The sequence below is a fragment of the Sinocyclocheilus grahami genome, unplaced genomic scaffold, assembly GCF_001515645.1.
Source record: "Sinocyclocheilus grahami isolate Dianchi unplaced genomic scaffold, SAMN03320097.WGS_v1.1 scaffold1019.1, whole genome shotgun sequence".
Lineage (NCBI taxonomy): Eukaryota > Metazoa > Chordata > Actinopteri > Cypriniformes > Cyprinidae > Sinocyclocheilus > Sinocyclocheilus grahami.
This window is the reverse complement of record NW_015506198.1, coordinates 4500-25878: the sequence shown is the minus strand read 5'-3', so window position 1 is coordinate 25878 and position 21379 is coordinate 4500. Positions and strand designations below refer to the sequence as shown.

Below are 21379 nucleotides of genomic sequence, written 5' to 3'. Positions count from 1 at the left end.
TTTCATTCTTTAGAACAATGACTGAAAACAACCAGATCTCTCGTCTGATTACATCTGGCATCTGTCACTGTTTGGTCCCACTCGGCAGAGACCATAAATCTTTGACGGTTCTCTGACAAAATCCTTCACAAAAAGAGTTATTGCCAATGGCGATCTCCTTCCTTCCTGCAAAGCACAATATACTGGTAAACATGTTGAACTGCGAGAGAAGCTGCCACAGAATGTAAATTTATGGAGCCAATAAATAATTGACAGACTGCGACTTTTGGGCAAAGCCCCAGCTGAGAACACACCGACTGTATTCTTCAGCATGAGCCGGGTAGCAGAGATGTAGTACACACCTTGATGTGTTCTGAGAGCTCAAGCTGCAATATAACAATGTACATCAGTTCACAACATTAATGGCAATATGCACTTTATAATATGTACAATCAAATCACAAGCACCACTACCTGTCATGTTGAACAGATATGTTTTCAAGAGTAGGTGAGAAAGACAGACAGAGGAGGAGTAAGCATGAGGGTTGGTGGTGTGTTCTGAAATTAAATGTTTAGTTGGAGCATTGCTCAAATTGGGGTGAAGAGGTGAACTCTCTGGGTGAGCTGGTTTGGAAAAAAAAGAGAGAAGCAACCCTCACAAAGCAGGGCAGACGGGTCATGACTCTCAACACAATAACTTAATGAAAGAGGGCCACAGCTGAGCGGGACGTGGCGATTTAATAACTTCCCATGTTATATCATGTTGTAAATGTGGGTACACATCTGTATACGGGTTTATAACCCCAATCAACAGGGTATGTTTCAATAACCTTGGCTAACATAATGTAAAGGCTGTGTAAATGCTAGGAACAAGCATTCTAATGATGTTCAAACCTAGATTTTTCAGAATTCGATTTTTTATAAGCAACATTTGCAAATTAAGTTGAGGGATTTTTTTTTACATCTGCAGTTATAGGTTTTCGAAGTAATTACTGTACTTTTCGCTTGCCTTCATTCATCTTCCAAAACATTCAAATCTCAAAGAACTGGCCTCTCTACTGCCCTTCAGCTATGGAGCACCCATTGTGTTTTATCTAAATTTTGTGTAAATACTGAATCTTAAATCTTGACATACTGAATTATTTAATCTCATAGCATAACTGGTTGTGTGATCTCATCATGGTGACCCGTGTTATACACAATAAACAACATCTTCTAGGATGCTGATATTACTGAGGATGCTGGATACTGAGACTTCACCTCATGTGAATTTTGTACTGATTTCGTCAATTACTTTGTGCACTTAAAACATTGCAGTATTGACTTACCATCCGGGACTGTCCTTTCCAGCACAGTAAAATTAGCTGAGAATCCCTCTTTTGCAATAGCACTGTCTGTGTTGATTGTCAAAGCCAAGATTCCAGTGTAGGATATGATCCGTCCTGGAGTATTTTGTCCACAGTATCTGCCAATGTATGGACCAACTGTGGAAACAGACAAAGATAGAGCAAAGAGAGGGTTTTAGGGATGATTAGATACGTTTAAAATCTACTATTCAAGCCATTTTATCACAGCTGATACTGCAGTGTGTGAACATCAAGGACAGTGACATTGGTTGACCTTGAATAACTGCATTGACTGAACAAAACATTCTCTCTACACCTTGTTGTTGATGGAAATGAAAAGGGCAGTGTCTGTTTTGTATGTCTATGACCTTGGGTTTCTGTTTTCAGTGGCGACCATAAATTCCTACACTTATTGTTCGTTCCAGGGCCACTCTAATGTGACTTCCCAGAAGCCACTTTAAAAGAAGAAGAAAAAAAAAAACGTGTAGGAGTTGCAGGGGACAAGAAGGAAGGAACTGAACACAACTAAGGCTGTAAATTAAGAGGTATGCAGTGCATTCAGCTGCGAGAAGGAAATGCTTTGAAGCTGTATTGAACAAGAGCTTTTCATACTATATGTGCATGTCTTTCCAGGTTAAGGCCACTTTTAAACTTTGGTTTAAGCAATGTTTCAAACTTTTACCGTGCTAGATGTGGTAGATTGCAGTGCTTGAATGTAACGGAAAGTTGTTTGGCAACAGACAACCAATTATAAATGGCCCCAGTGCTTGCCTTATTAATTATCCATGAGCTTTGTACAGCCACAGAAACTTAAATTACACTGATATTGCACATTTTTGTGCATTTTACGCCTACTGGACTGTCCAGTCAATAAAATTAACCTCTTAAAAATGCAAATAGCAAGATTAACCCAAGGTTTACAAATATACAGTGTGAAATCTCAAACCTGAGTAAAAGGATTCATTACTGACCCAAGGCAAAATATGAACCATTTGAAACCATATGAACCGCTCACAGTACACTGCAACTCAAAAAAAAAAAAGCTAAACATGTCACATATCTTTGGAAAGCACAGATTCTTGTGATTTGAATGCAAACCATTTTAAGATACAATCAACACAGCAGGTACAATCAGTGTCTTTTTTCAGACTTCATGCTGTGATCCCATTGTGTTTTCCAGCTAATAACTCCCAGCTATAGTCATCTGCAGGCATCTGTTTATAAAGAAAATGTAGGCGGAATGTTTTTCTCCTTTTTCAGTGTGTTCAAAGTTCTATTACTCAGCACCAGTAAGACTTACAGTGACACTCTAAGGTTCCTAAACAGAACAAACCTCAGAGTGTCACCTTTCAAAAGAGACCAAAACCATGCATATACAGTACTGTTTCAAGAACAGCATGCAGTTTACAGTTTTACTTTGGGTATGCTTTTTTAGCCAAGTTTTTGCAGGAATGCTAAGGGGTTAAAATGTGCTACAAATGACTGAAATATTGGCTTAAGCATTAACGCGCCTTTTTCAAGGATCGCTTTTTAAAGAGAAACTGTGATTGGCTCTTTTTTTTTCAGACTTCATGCTGTGATCCCATTGTGTTTTCCAGCTAATAACTCCCAGCTATAGTCATCTGCAGGCATCTGTTTATAAAGAAAATGTAGGCGGAATGTTTTTCTCCTTTTTCAGTGTGTTCAAAGTTCTATTACTCAGCACCAGTAAGACTTACAGTGACACTCTAAGGTTCCTAAACAGAACAAACCTCAGAGTGTCACCTTTCAAAAGAGACCAAAACCATGCATATACAGTACTCCAAATGTTTCAAGAACAGCATGCAGTTTACAGTTTTACTTTGGGTATGCTTTTTTAGCCAAGTTTTTGCAGGAATGCTAAGGGGTTAAAATGTGCTACAAATGACTGAAATATTGGCTTAAGCATTAAAGCGCCTTTTTCAAGGATCGCTCTTTAAAGAGAAACTGTGATTGGCTCTTTGAGAAGATGCCCATTACAGTCTGAAAGAGATTAAACAGATCGTCCAGCTTTGTGTGTGTGTGTGTGTGTGTGTGTGTGTGTGTGTGTGATTACATACAACAGATCTAGGGGTTTACATGAATCTTAATCTTCATAAGAATTCATTGAAACAGGTGCATCCAAGTGTGTATAAATGTGTGCGCTTGTGTGTTGAGACGGCTCTGGGTGTGGTGAACCATCCGGATTATCTGCATGACTCAACAGGGCTATGAAATTTTAAAGAGCCTCTCCATGAACCCATCCAGCATGTCTGCTCTGGTGGAGGAGGAGGGGGGCTTTACAAACCCTCTGCCAGGCTGTGACTGCCTCAAAGTGGGCGGCCAGTGGGTGATGGAGGGCTTGAAGTCATCGAGGCTTCTGTCTCATGCCTCGCAGCCTTTCCACACTAATGCACTTATTGATTGGTGTGGCTCCACAGGTAATGCAGCTAGTGTCTGAACCGTAGAGAGGAGTTACACGGAGGCCCTATAAGGCACCAGGGCCTTCCCTTTAAAGTCTTGTCTTCAGCCTCCCTCTTGGCTCTTTCTCTGTCACCGTGCACTTGTGGGACACCTTTTTAATGTGGATTTTTCAACAGAGGCTGCCGAGTCTAAAATAAAGCATGCAACCTTTGTCCCAGGTTCTACACTTCCATCAGGCCTACATGGATTTTGGATTCACAAAAAGCTCTGTCGATTTTTGGAGAATTGGAACAGCATCATTCCAAAGTTCTACACACCCCTCACTTCCTGAGTTTGCTTACGAAAACAATAAGAGTGCAGCATTCTCAACTCTTTTTAAAGAAGTAGTTCACCCAGAAAGGAACATTCTGTTATTATTAATCATAACTCTCTTGTTCCAAACCTGCATGCTGTCTTTTTTTCAAAACCAAAATTAAGAAATCCTAAAAGTAACAGCATATGAGTTTCTACTGTTTTCCCTCAAAATCCATCCAGAAAATTCAACAAATTCAGAAAATGTCTGCAAATTCTGTCCGGACCTGCTCACAAAAGACTATGACTTTGTGTAAGCTTTCAAAAACAATTAGTTAAACAGACTTCCTTTAATCATAATTGCAACAATAGGTTCACAACGTATCCTCGGAAGAGATGCAGAAACTAATTAAAAAAAATTTTAACTGATGAGAACGTTCAAAAGGCTCGGTCTCAGATCAAAGGTGTCATTAGTTCACAGCTTCTCTCTTCCATCAAGACAGAAAAAAGTCGATAATGAAGTGGAAACTGAATAAGACCACTGGTCCTCACAGATTTCCTTCCCGCTTTGAGCTGAAATCTTCCTGTTGGGCTTCTGGGTGTGTATAAGCAGTTCAAATACACACGCACAAATAAAAACTGTATTTTTCTTGGAGAACAGAATAGTTTTGGTGTTATGACAACAGTCTACATTCCAGAGTCCCTCACCCCAACCTGCCCGGGACAAACCACAGTCTAATGTCCAGAGAGACAGAAAACGAGAACAGCTATCAATGGGATAAAGAGCTTTTACTGGCATTTTCTCAAATACTCTTATACATTTGTGGATGTAAGAGTATGTGTGCATGTCCAAATATCTTATTGACACTTGGCCATGCTTAGGAGGAGTTTGTTTTGCTTGTGACACACAGCACATAGATCTGGGCCAGGCATCTGTTCTCCCTTAGAGATCAATCATACGGCATTGTTGTTTAGTCATAGCATCTGGCTTATCTGTTAAAGGCCATTTCCAGAAGGCCAAAGATGAGACCCTCCCAATTACTTTTGCTCTGACCACTGTTTAGTTTCCTTTTCCAGACTGCCTTCTTCAGTATTGCACTTCAGCACTGTATTATATCGCAAATCATGCAGGTTGTTGAGGATAGGTGTGCTATTACTTTGCTATATGATCAGATTCACAATTTTCACCTGGCAGATAATAAAACTGGTGCCATCTCCGATAGAATGTGTAAAAATTGTACCTTTAGGTGTTCAACAGCCTGGTACAACTGGTAAGGGACAACTTTGTACATTATTTAAGGTTCATAAGTAGTACCTTAAGGGTACATATTACTACTCTAATGGCCTAATATGCATATTTTAGAGGTAGATAAGGCAGAAAGAAAATCGTCCCAGTGACAAGCTGTTGTATCACTAAAAGTAAAAATCCCTTAGACTTAAACTGAAGGAGGGAGCCAAGCCAACATCCTCCCATCCACCTAGTACACTTTGTTGGTGTGCTTTGCATAGGAAACTCACATTCTCTTTAGAAAATGTAAACTCTATTTTGCATTGTTAAATTCGAGTATACATTCTTGTTACTTGATATCATGTTCTGTTTCTGTAGACTGAAGTATTTGAGTTTATTGTTGCTGGTCCTTTGAAGTGTGAGTATTTGAGAACCAATGTGCAAACATCATCCGCTAAATGATCTTTTGTTTCAAACATTCAGATTTTCTTGTTTGGAGCAACTGTTCTCTCCAATGACTCACCTCCAGGGAAGCCGTCCCAAATCTCCAGGCGGTCGTATCGGCAGAACACTCCAGTGGGTGGCTGTGTGTCTGGCTCCAACTCAAAGCTCTCGAACTCCAGAACGATCTCCGACATCTTAGGAGCAAAGATCATGAACGTGCAGTCTAGGTTGTTGGGGTACTTCTCTGGAAAGCCGGGTGACTTGATGACTCCACTGCTGGAGGTGAAGTTCCTGGAACATTCTGGACCTGAGGTGGACACCGAGAGGAAGGAAAAAGTTAGGATTTCTTGTTTGCTCACTGAGGCAGATGAAGTAGGGGGAAAAAAAACAAACATCGAAGAAAGAACATGGTGGTCTGTGTTGTTTTGCTCGATGATAGCATGGTTTATGGGCCGTGGTGGAGGCCCACCCTGCTCGGGATATGGCTGCTGCCTTATTTCTTGGGTGTGTGGGCTAATGATGAAGACGAAACGAGACCAAAAAGAAAGTAAAAGCGCATATGAGCCTTTACTTATTAAAAGTTTCATATGCACTCTGTGCAGTACGGTTGGTGCTTAAAAAAACACAATTAAGAAATAGTAAAATATGTCCATCATACTTTATAAAACTCACTTTATCCGCCCTTTAGAAATACACACACACACACACTTTTACATCAGTAAGTCAAAACATTTACCCAGAACTCTCTGGTGGACTAGCTTTGTTGTGTCTTGTTGAAGTTCACACATGCATCACTACTTTGCACTTACACGACGGTTGCTCGACTAAAGCTGTTGTGTGATGAATAAGCTCAGAGCTCTAAGAGTGATGCATATAGGATCACCTCTGGATCATCAACACAGAAATGTCAACATTACATTAGCACTGTACCTAATGTAGTGTGGAAACTCATGGTAATTACGGCGGGTGCAAAAGTTTAAAGATCATGAACCAGAACAGAGATGACAAATAACGATGTCATTGTGGCTAAAAACCAAACCCATACAGCATAACTTCTTTAAGTGGAAGACAAAAGGGTAAGTCTTGAAGAATTCTCAAACTGCTTTCTTGCATAAAAATTGGATGGGGATCAGGGGTGCATCATAAAAGTGGTCTGTACAACTTGTGCGCCATATTATTCTGTTCTAAAACATCTTCTGTAGACACAGATTTAAATTTAACTCATTATTCACTGAAAGCCTCTCAATTTCATTATGTGTAAGAAAGCAGCTTGGACATTCTACTGCATATCTCCTATTATTTTCTATGGAAGAAAGTTATATGGGTTTTGACACAATGGATTTCATTTACATTTTTTAGGTGAACTACTCCTTTTTAAATTATAAAAATGGACAGCCCAACAAACACATCTCCAAAGGATGGAAGAATGGTTGAAAAAAATAAAAATAAAAATTTGCAGCGTTAAGTGGATTTTCTGTTATTTTGGAACCTTGTTGGGTGCATAATTTAATTTAATCAAAAACTCTACCACATTCTACCACAAAACCTGTTAACTGCTTCTTTTTATAAATTAGTTTTATTTCTTTTCCATTTTTCCTGTGCTCAAAAGAAAATGACCAGCACGGGAATATGAAGCTAAAGAGAGTTGACATTTAGTGCACTATTTAGTTGGTTTTTAAACAGCAGGACATAAATTCCACACTTTTAGTCTTTCATTACACAGAGCTTTAAAATTCCAGACATTTAATATTTTACATTTTCTTTCATAAATAAGAAAAAAAGCTTGAAATATAACACTCAGTGAATGTGGATGTTCCCAAACCCTACAGCCCTCCTCTCTAATCAATTGAAACCTAGGGTGTCAGCAATTAAACATGGGGAGAAGGTGTCACACATATAGGACGGGGTACTTGCAGAAACACTTTGGGGTTTGGGGTTGAAAGGCGTCAGCTGAGTGGTCAGAAATCAGTGTCTCTGAAAACTTTCCAGGTTGAAATAAAAGTTACTAGGCTTAACAGGCTTATAAAGAAATTCAAAGGAACTATTTGATGATGGAGCCAAAAACTTTCAACTTTCATCTTTAGTTTTTGATAGTTGTGTACCTTCAAGCAACTGCAGATAGACACACTCAATTCAGTAGACTATTCTTAAGATAATCTTCTGACAGACAAAAAATGTTCTGTGGCTGTTCCACAGGCAAGAAGGAATTGCATTTTCCTTTCGCAAGATAAGAACACATTTGCTCTGCACTATTTCTCACTCTATTTATAAAGTGCATGCTATAGCATTATCTTTTTAGCAAAACAATCCAGAATATACTCGAAGCAAGAACATGAAAGCAAATGCGTTGAATTCGGAAATATGTCGGAATCCATTTCGATGTTGCATTGACAGCATTGCCACAAAGGGGTGCTATAGTTGGTATTAGTGCTCAGTTTTCTTGTTTAGGTTTTTTAGGTTTAGTTGAAGCAACAATTTGAAAAAAAAAGCTGCATGAGCTAAAGTTTGCTAAACTGTCAACACACTAACTAGCTAGCAAGCTATCTGACATTTGAAGGTGACTCTATCATCACCTTGAATATTAATGCAAGAATGCATATTAAGTATTGTTTACAATGTGTCAATGTCTGCGATATTGGCACACTTGTGTAGTTTTAGTGCCTCTCTGTGAATGGCTTAAATATAGAGTGTGAAATATAATAGAGAATTGTGGGTCCACTAGTACATTTATCTGTCTAGCAGGAACTGTGTAGCTTCACGGCTCTTGACTGTGACTGGCTTTGTAATGCTTCACTGCTGTTTACAGATTGCGGTGGGATTCTAGGATTTGTGTGTATGTGAGTGCGTTTGTGATTATGCGTGTCTCATAAGGATTCAGAGACATGTCGCTATTGTCGCTAACCGCAAATGCTTAAAACCTCCACACATTCCCATGTCCCTTGGTTTGTTTCTGCAGTTATTTGCAAGCAGTTGGGAAAAAAAAACTTTACAAGAGAAAACTGGGGAAAACTGAGATGAGAAACGAGAGGGAGCTTTGAGCCTGTAAACGCAAGCCAAACAATTAAAGCTTTGTGAGAGCCATCCAGCTTTCCCTCTCACAGCCACAAATACTTTCAAGTCCTTCTGAACTAAATTTACACTTAAACACTAGAATTTATGGGAGAGTAGTGAAATGGTATTGAAAAAACACAGGCGTGATTCATAGCAGCTAAGCGCTAATTCTGACATTAATGGCTAGCTTTTGTACGATTTATTTTGTTTGTCCGGACTAACGTATATACACAGGGCTTATCTTTTCAATGCGGTGAAGTGGCTGATGGCTTCGCCTCTGTGGAATATGCTGTTTATTTAACAGGCCAGAGGTAATGCTTGTTAAAATGATCGTTTGCAGGTCTCCCCTTAGTGCAAACAAACCCAGCAAAGTGTCAGAGATTTAATCCTCATGTTCTGTTGAGATTGACCCTGTTGAAAAAAACAGCATATGCTGATTAGGTATGTTTTGAAGCTGGGATGCTGGTTTGAGCTGGTCCTTTGCTGGTTTGAGCTGGTCCTTTGCTGGTTTGAGCTGGTCCTTTGCTGGTTTGAGCTGGTCCTTTGCTGGTTTGAGCTGGTCCTTTGCTGGTTTAAGCTGGTCATGTGCTGGTCTTAAGCTGGTCGGACCAGTTTAGGACCAGCATACCCCAGCAAAGGACCAGCTTAAACCAGCAAAGGACCAGCTCAAACCAGCATCCCAGCTTCAAAACATACCTAATCAGCATATGCTGTTTTTTTCAACAGGGACTTTACTGTTGTTACGTTTGGGGACCTCAGTGATGTATATCTTACAATACAACATGTCTAAACATTTCTGTCATTTATAAATTAACCTTTTATCTTTAGTTCTTCTGACCTAATCAAAGCCATATATTACTGAATCTCTATTCCTCCGTTTTACCTTAAAGCAAAATAAGTTAGGTACTAAAATTACTACACTTAAAACCTGAATATCTCAAATTAATTAACACTAATAAAAATGTCAAAAGCATAATAGTATCTAAAATACACTGATTTGTCTCCATTCTTGCTTCTTTATCTAAGTGTTCTCTGCAAATGCTATCATTTTTTTGTAGTTTGTTAGCTACACTGCACACAGTACTGCAAACCTGAGCTGACACAGCTACGCTGATGCTAAGAGATGTTTATTACTAGATCCTTTGGCATATGACAAAGTTTGTGTAACGCTGAAGCAGAAATGAAATGGCGGTAGGTGTTCTGGGTCTAGTGAGCTAATCGCTGTTGTTTATATTCCATATATCTGCAGGGAGAATAATTAATCTGGACACACACTTACACACACCTTTCCTTGCCACCAGCTCAAACCAGCATCCCAGCTTCAAAACATACCTAACCAGCATATGCTGTTTTTTTCAACAGGGACTTTACTGTTGTTACGTTTTTTGTAGTTTGTTAGCTACACTGCACACAGTACTGCAAACCTGAGCTGACACAGCTACGCTAATGCTAAGAGATGTTTATTACTAGATCCTTTGGCATATGACAAAGTTTGTGTAACGCTGAAGCAGAAATGAAATGGCGGTAGGTGTTCTGGGTCTAGTGAGCTAATCGCTGTTGTTTATATTCCATATATCTGCAGGGAGAATAATTAATCTGGACACACACTTACACACACCTTTCCTTGCCGTTTACCCCCGTGGCTACACTAAGACAGGTTAATGGGTGCGATGAGAGTTTGAGAAGCAACATTTGGCCACACTTTCCAACAAACATGAATCTGGAGTCACAGCTGTGGGGTTACCCTGAACATACAAACACGCACACTTACAAACTACAGTTGCTGACACATCGTTTAGCCAGCCAGCACCGCTGATGGTTCCCCTTGAGAACAAGAATGGACAATGCACAGAAAGACAGTTTCTGCCTTGGGTTTCATTAGCTCTGAGTGTTAACGTAGGGGGGTTTATTTAGAAGACGGGCTTGCAGAATGACATGCTTGCCGTGCCAGATGTGACCTATGCCACTGGCCTGTAAAAAGCAACTAAACTTGTAAAAGGCAACTAAACTGGACACAATGAACAAGCTGCCATCCTCACGCAATCCTTGTCCTACTGTATTGACACAGGCGCCAACGTAAAGACGTTCAGATAACATCTCTATGATGAATGGCCTAGCTTGTCATGAGCTAGTGATGATTACGCAGACTTTCAGCATGATTTTAAAGCAGGTCACTGGTAATGGTTACACAACTATTTAAATACACACAAATGGGTTAATTGGAAAAATGTGCCTCTGTCTATCTAGCACTCCAAAAGCGAACCTATACTTTATAAACACAATTCACTGCAGTTTCCAACTGAAATGAACACCAGTGTCAGTAAAACAACAACTTTTATTCCATTTCACACAAATTATAATTACAATTATCAATTAATAAATACTATTTTTATATGATTCCTTGCACAATACTATGTAATGAACTCAAAACATATTAACATAGTGCATGATTTGTAAACTAATACATTTTGATGTTTGCATCACATAACCAGCTCCATATGTATGGCTTTTTTGATGTAGTAAACTTGCTCAGTAGCGCACCTGGTACAGCATTGCACTTGCGATATGGAGTGCTTAGGTACAAATCCCGTGAAACACAAGTTACGATAAAGAGACTTAAAGACTTATACAAACAAGATAAAGTGGCATGGTGAGTTTTTATTGATGATACATTATTTTTTAAATGTGTTAGAGTATTAATCTTTTAGTGCCACTCACCGGACATTTAATTTCTGAACTGATGTGTGATAGGTATAACAACCACTGCAAGAAAACTATGCCAGATTCACATTCACCTGTTTAATATAAAACTAAAGACTCTTTTAGCACCACTCTAAAAGTGTTGTGAAACATGCAAGAACCAACATAAAAAAGTTTTGCAGAAATGTCACCACAGGCACGCTTTCTCAAAGAACCTGGGTTGGGTGCACAATAAAAGCTCCTGTAAAGACCTCAATCTTCTTCAAAAGATCAATCAAATCTGCAACAGTAACATCAATTTTAACTTTCATTCCTACAGCTTGCACATTAAGCGTTCATCTTTCTATTAGTGGTCCATCTCATTTGGAAGCCCGTTTCCAAAAAGTAACTGCGACCTTATCTCTCACACTTCATTTTTGGCAATTACGATTTTATATAATAAAATGTGTTATTTCCTATTTATTCTCACAGTTACCTTTTTGTTTTTTACTCAGAGGTGAAAACAGGTTTTTACAGTCTCCTCCTACTATACTGACACTGAGTGAGTGTAACTTACTTCTCCTTCCTTCTATCCCACACCCACGCCTTCCACCCCACTTGTGAAACATCAGTTTCTCTTCGCACTTGATGTGGCTCTGAAAATTGCAGAGCTGTTAGCTAGACACATATGTCTCCTTCAACCCTAAGAAAGGCCATTTTGAGGATGCCACGGCAAGACAGCATGACATGATAACTACGGTCTCCTCTTCTTTACGGATGGGATACGCACATTTCTAAAAATCATCTAAAAGCCCCTTGTTAAGGATGGTGTAAGGGAACTCTGAGAGAAAGAACATGGTGTCTGTGAAACCGTAGCGGTCTGAAAGCCCCCTGAGGACGGCTCTTCGTTAGATATCCATGCTGTCCAGTGTGGGTTAGTGCTTGGGTCAGGCTTGATTGCATTCATAGATAGCTGCGGTGGAGAGATTCTCATCTCTTATCTTTCCTGTGTGTGTGTGTGTGTGCGTGTGTGCAAAGTGTCAGAGATTTAATCCTCATGTTCTGTTGAGATTAACTTGTTGTTACTGTTGTTACGTTTGGGGTCTCCCCATGAGACCTCAGTGATGTATATCTAACAATACAACATGTCTAAACATTGCCGTCATTTAGAAATTATCCTTTTATCTTTAGTTCTTCTGAAAATGTACCAAAACTAGATATTACTGAAGCTGTATCCCTCTCTTTTAGACATTATATTTGAATCAATTATGTTTTTGTACATTTTTTAAATACAACTAAAATACATGTATCCGTTCTTGTTACTTTATCTAAGGGTTCTCTATAAACGCTATCATTTTTTGTAGTTTGTGAGCTACACTGCACACAGTACTGAAAACCTAAGCTGACACAGCTATGTTAACGCTAAGAGATCTATATTACTAGATCCCTTGGCGTACGACAAAGTTTATGTAATGCTTAAACAGAAATGAAATGGCTGGAGGTGTTCTGGGTCTAGTGAGCTAATCGCTGTTGTTTATATTCCATATATCTGCAGGGAGAATAATTAATCTGGACACACACTTACACACACCTTTCCTTGCCGTTTACCCCCGTGGCTACACTAAGACAGGTTAATGGGTGCGATGAGAGTTTGAGAAGCAACATTTGGCCACACTTTCCAACAAACATGAATCTGGAGTCACAGCTGTGGGGTTACCCTGAACATACAAACACGCACACTTACAAACTACAGTTGCTGACACATCGTTTAGCCAGCCAGCACCGCTGATGGTTCCCCTTGAGAACAAGAATGGACAATGCACAGAAAGACAGTTTCTGCCTTGGGTTTCATTAGCTCTGAGTGTTAACGTAGGGGGGTTTATTTAGAAGACGGGCTTGCAGAATGACATGCTTGCCGTGCCAGATGTGACCTATGCCACTGGCCTGTAAAAAGCAACTAAACTTGTAAAAGGCAACTAAACTGGACACAATGAACAAGCTGCCATCCTCACGCAATCCTTGTCCTACTGTATTGACACAGGCGCCAACGTAAAGACGTTCAGATAACATCTCTATGATGAATGGCCTAGCTTGTCATGAGCTAGTGATGATTACGCAGACTTTCAGCATGATTTTAAAGCAGGTCACTGGTAATGGTTACACAACTATTTAAATACACACAAATGGGTTAATTGGAAAAATGTGCCTCTGTCTATCTAGCACTCCAAAAGCGAACCTATACTTTATAAACACAATTCACTGCAGTTTCCAACTGAAATGAACACCAGTGTCAGTAAAACAACAACTTTTATTCCGTTTCACACAAATTATAATTACAATTATCAATTAATAAATACTATTTTTATATGATTCCTTGCACAATACTATGTAATGAACTCAAAACATATTAACATAGTGCATGATTTGTAAACTAATACATTTTGATGTTTGCATCACATAACCAGCTCCATATGTATGGCTTTTTTGATGTAGTAAACTTGCTCAGTAGCGCACCTGGTACAGCATTGCACTTGCGATATGGAGTGCTTAGGTACAAATCCCGTGAAACACAAGTTACGATAAAGAGACTTAAAGACTTATACAAACAAGATAAAGTGGCATGGTGAGTTTTTATTGATGATACATTATTTTTTAAATGTGTTAGAGTATTAATCTTTTAGTGCCACTCACCGGACATTTAATTTCTGAACTGATGTGTGATAGGTATAACAACCACTGCAAGAAAACTATGCCAGATTCACATTCACCTGTTTAATATAAAACTAAAGACTCTTTTAGCACCACTCTAAAAGTGTTGTGAAACATGCAAGAACCAACATAAAAAAGTTTTGCAGAAATGTCACCACAGGCACGCTTTCTCAAAGAACCTGGGTTGGGTGCAAAATAAAAGCTCCTGTAAAGACCTCAATCTTCTTCAAAAGATCAATCAAATCTGCAACAGTAACATCAATTTTAACTTTCATTCCTACAGCTTGCACATTAAGCGTTCATCTTTCTATTAGTGGTCCATCTCATTTGGAAGCCCGTTTCCAAAAAGTAACTGCGACCTTATCTCTCACACTTCATTTTTGGCAATTACGATTTTATATAATAAAATGTGTTATTTCCTATTTATTCTCACAGTTACCTTTTTGTTTTTTACTCAGAGGTGAAAACAGGTTTTTACAGTCTCCTCCTACTATACTGACACTGAGTGAGTGTAACTTACTTCTCCTTCCTTCTATCCCACACCCACGCCTTCCACCCCACTTGTGAAACATCAGTTTCTCTTCGCACTTGATGTGGCTCTGAAAATTGCAGAGCTGTTAGCTAGACACATATGTCTCCTTCAACCCTAAGAAAGGCCATTTTGAGGATGCCACGGCAAGACAGCATGACATGATAACTACGGTCTCCTCTTCTTTACGGATGGGATACGCAAGTTACTAAAAATCATCTAAAAGCCCCTTGTTAAGGATGGTGTAAGGGAACTCTGAGAGAAAGAACATGGTGTCTGTGAAACCGTAGCGGTCTGAAAGCCCCCTGAGGACGGCTCTTCGTTAGATATCCATGCTGTCCAGTGTGGGTTAGTGCTTGGGTCAGGCTTGATTGCATTCATAGATAGCTGCGGTGGAGAGATTCTCATCTCTTATCTTTCCTGTGTGTGTGTGTGTGTGCGTGTGTGTGTGCGTGTGTGTGTGCATAGCTCCCAGGCTTTCTCGCCCTCACTTCACCTCATCTTCTCTCCCTCACTTTCTTTGTCACCTTCACACTTTTTCCTGAATAGATTCTTCTCTCCTTTCGTGTTCTCTGTTTATTCTCTCCTTCTCTTGTAGTCTTCACATTAAATCTCTACTCTCATTTTCCCTCTTTGTTGCTTGTCTAAAATCCCTTTCCTTCTCGCCCATTATTATTAGTATGTATTTCATAAGAACAAATATTTCATATTAAAGCTTGGGAACATTTTACTACTCTGCTGTATCACTCCATCTGTCTTTGTTTTGCAATACTGTAACCAAACTATCTATCTATCTATCTATCTATCTATCTATCTATCTATCTATCTATCTATCTATCTATCTATCTATCTATCTATCTATCTAATGCATGCATCCATAGTGACATTAACCTATATTGCTTGCTGAAAATATTGTTTATTGTGAATTCTGTCTTTCTACTGAATTGTCTTCTATCATATTGCTGTTGCTGGCATTTTATAAAAGCAATAAGCCACTTGTAATGCGTGTTAAAGTGATTTAACCATGGTTAAGTGGTGTTCTTAAGCACAGGGCAGAGTAAAATCACTATAACACACAGTCTCTTGTGGCTAAATGCTTTAAATATATATATATATAAGCAGCTAAAGTTGAAGATGTCTATTCTGAAATCAGTTTAGCCATCTGAGAGCTCTACAAAACTCACAAAATACACTGTGTATCTTTAATTAGACATTCTGCTGTACTGCTGCTTCTAGCGATTCAGCCCACAAGCTGCGGATGTGTGTGAAACCTGCTCTAATCCACAGCTTACCTCTCCAAATGTAGCAGCAGCAGCAGCTTGAAATGAGTATAATCTCATTTTAAACGGTTACATTCTTATAATCATCCCACATTTGAATACCTGCACACCTGTTTCAACACCTGTGTGTAATCATTACTTTTACTTGTATGTCATAAACACGCAGATCAGATGGTGCTGACAAGGCTTTCAAATCAGTTTCCTTTTCTTTTTTACCATCCATCACTCTTCCTATTGCTTTTCACATTCTTTCCCTTGCTTTCTCACTGTCTCACTGTCTGTCTTTAATTGATAAGGTTGATGTACGCTTTGCAGAGTTTGTGTAGTCACAACAAATTCCCATGTCCTGGACTGCAAACAACAGTATTTGTTGTTCACACAGGATCTGGTGGCCCACCCATGCTGATAAACTAAGAGGGTTTTCTGGAGGAACACACCCAGCGTGGGGGCGCCCATCCTGGCCGAGTGTGTCGAGTCGATATGTTTCAGACATCTTTGCTCTCTCCAGAGGAACCTTATTTCCAATCAGACACATCAAGAAGATGAGTTTAGGAAAACCAGCACTGAGATAATGGAATACTGTGGGAGACTTATTGATGTTATTGATGAGCCAAAGTGTGTGGAGGTGCAACAGGGGGGATGGGAACCCAGAGGAACATCTATTGCCCCGGGGTTGCTCTTTTATAGCTCAGGAGTTCTCAATTGCATTCTGTGAAGTATCAACTTTGTTTCTGATTTTTTTCTGACCTAAAAGTGTGCGTGTATATATATATATATATATATATATATATATATATTTATTTATTATCAGTTTTTTAATTAGCTTTCTATTCGTCAAAGAATCCTGAGAATTTAGTTTCCACATTTTTTTTAAGCAGCACGACTGTTTTCAACATTGATAATAATCAGAAATGCTTCTTGAGCAGCAAATCAGCATATTATACTGATTTCTGAAGATCATGTGACACTGAAGACTGGAGGAATGATGCTGAAAATACAGCTGCACATCACAGAAATACATTACAGTTTAACAATATTTTTTTAATTTAATAATATTTCACAATATTACTGCATTTACTGTATTTATTACACTTTTTAATACTTTGATATTTTGAAAAGTCACAGTTTGTGACATTATTGACATTTGTGCAAAAATGTCCATTTGCTCAACATATAATCTCATTGCGTCTAGGAATAACAATTGAGATATTAAAGAGATCTCTTTGCCATTTTTTTCCCTTTTCTATGGGAATGACTACACACAAATGCACAATAAAGATGAAAAGAACATCCATCTCATCCTGAGGTCACACTCGGGGTAGCCCAGGGTCAGTATTCGGCCATGATGTGCACTGCACCTGTCCGAGGTTACGCAAACATGCTTTCTCTCGAGTCTCTAGCCCTACCTCAAACACAGGAAACAGATCTGAACAACAGGAAATTTCTGCTCATTGCCGTGACATCTCCAGATAAGAACGACGGTCTCTCTGTGTGCATCTGTGTGTCTCTGTAGGCCAGACAATGCCAGACCGATAGACCCTGAAGGTCTACAAGTCCGCGTTATCAACTGATCTTTTCTCCTCAAGCAGCTTTCCCACTGGGCCTCACGAAGAGACAACAGAAAGTGCTCTCCCTCGCTTGCATCGGTCCTTATATGGTTGTTGTACTTTCCTACAGTAAATTCCTAGCTTGTATGCATTCTTCTTATTATGAAATGATAGTTACGGCTCTAAAATATGATTGGATGAGCCACTTTGGGGCCATTGTAGGTGATATTCGCCTATCACTTTCTTTTTTCTTTCTACTAACCCGTTTTGAAGATCTCGTAACGGATGGAGAAGCCAGCACCATGAGTCTCATAGTCAGACACAAACTTGATGAAGAGCTGGTTCCCAGAGGAGACCACAGGAGAGGGAGCGATCTTCCCACAATACTTCCCAACCAGCTGCCCGCTCTCATCCACTCCATCTCTCACTTCCACATAGTCATATCTGCACAGAGAGAGAAACACAAAAATTCATTCAGCTAAACTATTAACACTATACACTTTTTTGTACAGAATTTAGCAGGTTAGATCTTATAGACAGTTTGTTTCAGTAAACCGGTTCTAAATGTCTTTACTTACATTTATAATATTATTATACATATTTTTACTTTAAAAACAATGACTAAGTGCTAGTTATTTGAAAATTACATTACAATTGTTAAAAATTGTTTTAAGATAATAAAAGATAATATTTATAATGCATTTTACATTATATTTGTTCAGCATTTTCCCTTTTTAAATGTTGTCAATGACCCAAATATCAACATTCAAAAACAAAAGACATGTGCAATGAACTGGTTCAGAACAATCATTTAATTTATTTATTTGAATCTTTGATTTCGGTAATGTTCCTAAAGTGTTCTTGTGTGGTATTTTATGCGAGTAAAAAAAAACAAAAAACAATATGGTAACACTTTAGTATAGGAACCAATTCTCACTATTAACTTGTTGCTTATTTGCATGCCTATTATTAACATTTTGGCTGTTAATTAGCTCTTATAAAGCATTCTACATCCCTAATCCTACCCAACACACACACACACACACACACATATATGCACAGTGACACTTAAAATAATCTACATTCACAAAAGCAGACAAATTGCTGAATGACAGAAGATGGTGATACTCTTTACATGTCCGTTTGACAGTATGTGAGTAGAACAACAGTTATAGTATGAGAAAAAACAGGTGTCGCCTCCACACACACACACACACACACACACACACACACACAGCCTATTATTAACATGTTGGCAGTTAATTAGTTCTTATAAAGCATTCTACATCCCTAATCCTACCCAACACACACACACACACACACAAAAACACACACACACACACCAGTTCTCCTCAAAATAGAATTTCAACCCTAAAGCTATTGGCTTATGCTGCCACATAATTGAGTCGGCGACAGTTTGGAAGACTGTTGCAGAAACAGCAGTTTCTTGCACACACAAAAACCCATGTGCACACACATACGCACTCTAATATTGTGTCTGTAATACAAGACGGGATTGGGTGGGTGGTCCTGCCTCAGCTAGCGAACGAGATGGGATGAAAAACTAAAGCTGATGTGAATTCTCTTCTGTTTTAAGTCTGTTTGGACAATTCGCTCCGCATACTGATATAATAATGGTGAATATCAATTGGGGTAGGCTCAGCATGGAATATGATTGACAGCAAGGTCTTGTTTCCATGGCATTTAATCACCCCTGACACATGTAACCGCAGGAACGACGGGAGGATAGGAGAGCAAAGCATCATGGGGAGTAGAACGTTCTATTTCTTTTCAAAGAATCGCAGTTTGGTTTCTCCAAGCTTATTAGGGATGCATAACCAAAATCTTGCTTGTGCATAATATAATTTAATTTCATGTTGAGAGGAGTATTGAAATACTGATATATATATATATTATTAATGTGCGTTACAGCATAAATATGCAACAGAAGACCTCCCTGCTCAAGAAAATGGTATATTCCACCTGCCACGCATTACACGAGGAAATGTGTGAAAATTTAACGACGGTATCGCAGACAGCAGAATGTGTGTTAGTGTGTCCAGTGGGGTTATGGAAGGCGTTAAAATTGGGGCACATCTCATACTGTGCATTCAGTGATATAAAGGTTGGGATGGAATATGAGAAGTGTGCCGGTCTCTGAAATTGGGTCCCCTGAGGGGGCGGTAATGTAGAGATGACTTCACCCGTGTCTCTCCGCTTGGCTGGCCTGATGGAAGGGGCCTAGAACTCCATCAGTCACAGCAGAAGAGAGTGCCACCGCTGTAACGCTATATATACACTGAAGACGCATTTAAACTGGCAGGTAAAGAAAGTCTACACCCTCTGCAAAAACGCCACACAACTGCACAACATGCAAATATGTGAATGATTAAAGTAATTTGCGAAAATTCAAATTATAAAAAAAAGGGAAAACAGAGGACCCTTCTACACCTTTATGACTGTTTGTGTATGTTATATAGCAATAAAAGCAGGTATTTTAACCGGAGCTTAACAAACCAGGTTGTCTCGAATCAGATATTTAACCAATCGTGCTGAGAACCTCAACTTCCTAACTCAACAAGGTTCCTAAGCAGTAGTAATTTCCCCTCATTTACTCTCTCCCTGTGTTTCTCGTAAATTCTCAGATTCCATATTTGGGCCTCTGCATGGAAACATCTTACCCTGTTGCTAATGAGCTTCATCTAAACAAAATGTATGTTCCACTGCATCTTTACATGTGTAATGCAGCAGTTCAGACATGAAGAACTTTTACATTTTGTAGAGGGCTCCTTTTTTCTGTGCTGTCGTATTTCATATTGCTATTGCTAAGATAAGTCATCAATATTTGTGGCCTTTAAAGACATTTTAATTTTTAGGCGCATACATATGGCCTCAGAGCTAAGTGACATGACCTAAATGCCAAGGGGTGTTCGACAACTACATTTAACTTCCTTACCTACTTTTTTTTTAAATCATTTCACAAAGTAATATCTTCAAATCTTAATCCAGTGGTGAGATTAACAAATTGTTCTTTAATCATGCAACTTGTAATCATGTAAAGATCTACTTAAGAACATCTGAGCTGGAAGAAAATGGAAATGAGCAACAAGATTTTCTCAGCTGTGACGGTTCACCGCAGAAAACAGAAATTTCAATATTGGGAAACCTGTTCGGTGTGGAAAGCTGGGGAGATCTTTGCCCAGAAAGATCTTCATCATTCTTTTGTCAGAAATTAGTTTGAAAGATCTTGAGATTTGCTAATGCCTTCTGTGCTTTACTGCAACAAGGGAAGAGGTTTGCAACTACTTTATTCCTAATTGATTTGGCTTACTCCTTCTTCTAAGCTGCATTTATCCACCTGTAGCTCACACATCCCTGTAGTGTTTTTATTTGAATATTTCACTTTTTTTCATCCTGTCCATCCTTCTGCCTCCTCCATGTCCTCACTTTCTAACACTCTCTTCCTTTTCTTCCCTACTTCATCACTCTCTCCTCCCCTCATTGATAAGCTCTCACTGAGTGGCGAAGTGCCTAGACTTTCTGAGAGAGAGACGGAGAGCAAGAGAACGAGGAGGACATGAATCAAACCAGTGACAGAACAGCAGGGAGGACAGCAGATGTCACTGAGAGAGAGCTTTTTAATCAGCCTGTCCTTCCAACACACGGGCCAAGGTGAAGTGCTTTAGCGGCGGAAAACACCTTGCCCTGACACACGTATGCAGAAAGATGCACACTGCTTTAATCTTTCTCATTAGCCGGACCACTTTACAACCTCAAGTTCCTCAGTGACATGCGAGAGGGCTAGAGGGGAGAAAGGAGAAAATTAGGTGATGAAATGCATGCCAAATACATGACTGTTGAAAATATAGAACAACA

General features: G+C 39.2%; 1 protein-coding gene across 1 annotated transcript in view; it reads right to left on the bottom strand.

The window, feature by feature from the left end:
* nrp1a (neuropilin 1a) overlaps window positions 1–21379 on the bottom strand; it is a gene marked incomplete at its 5' end in the record, with an annotated part of 59184 nt that overhangs the window by 33549 nt on the left and 4256 nt on the right. Inside the window, 3 exons of the mRNA XM_016250947.1 lie at window positions 1307–1462; window positions 5788–6015; window positions 17766–17947. Of these exons, the coding sequence (XP_016106433.1) occupies window positions 1307–1462; window positions 5788–6015; window positions 17766–17947 (566 nt within the window). The remainder of the gene's footprint in view (window positions 1–1306; window positions 1463–5787; window positions 6016–17765; window positions 17948–21379) is intronic.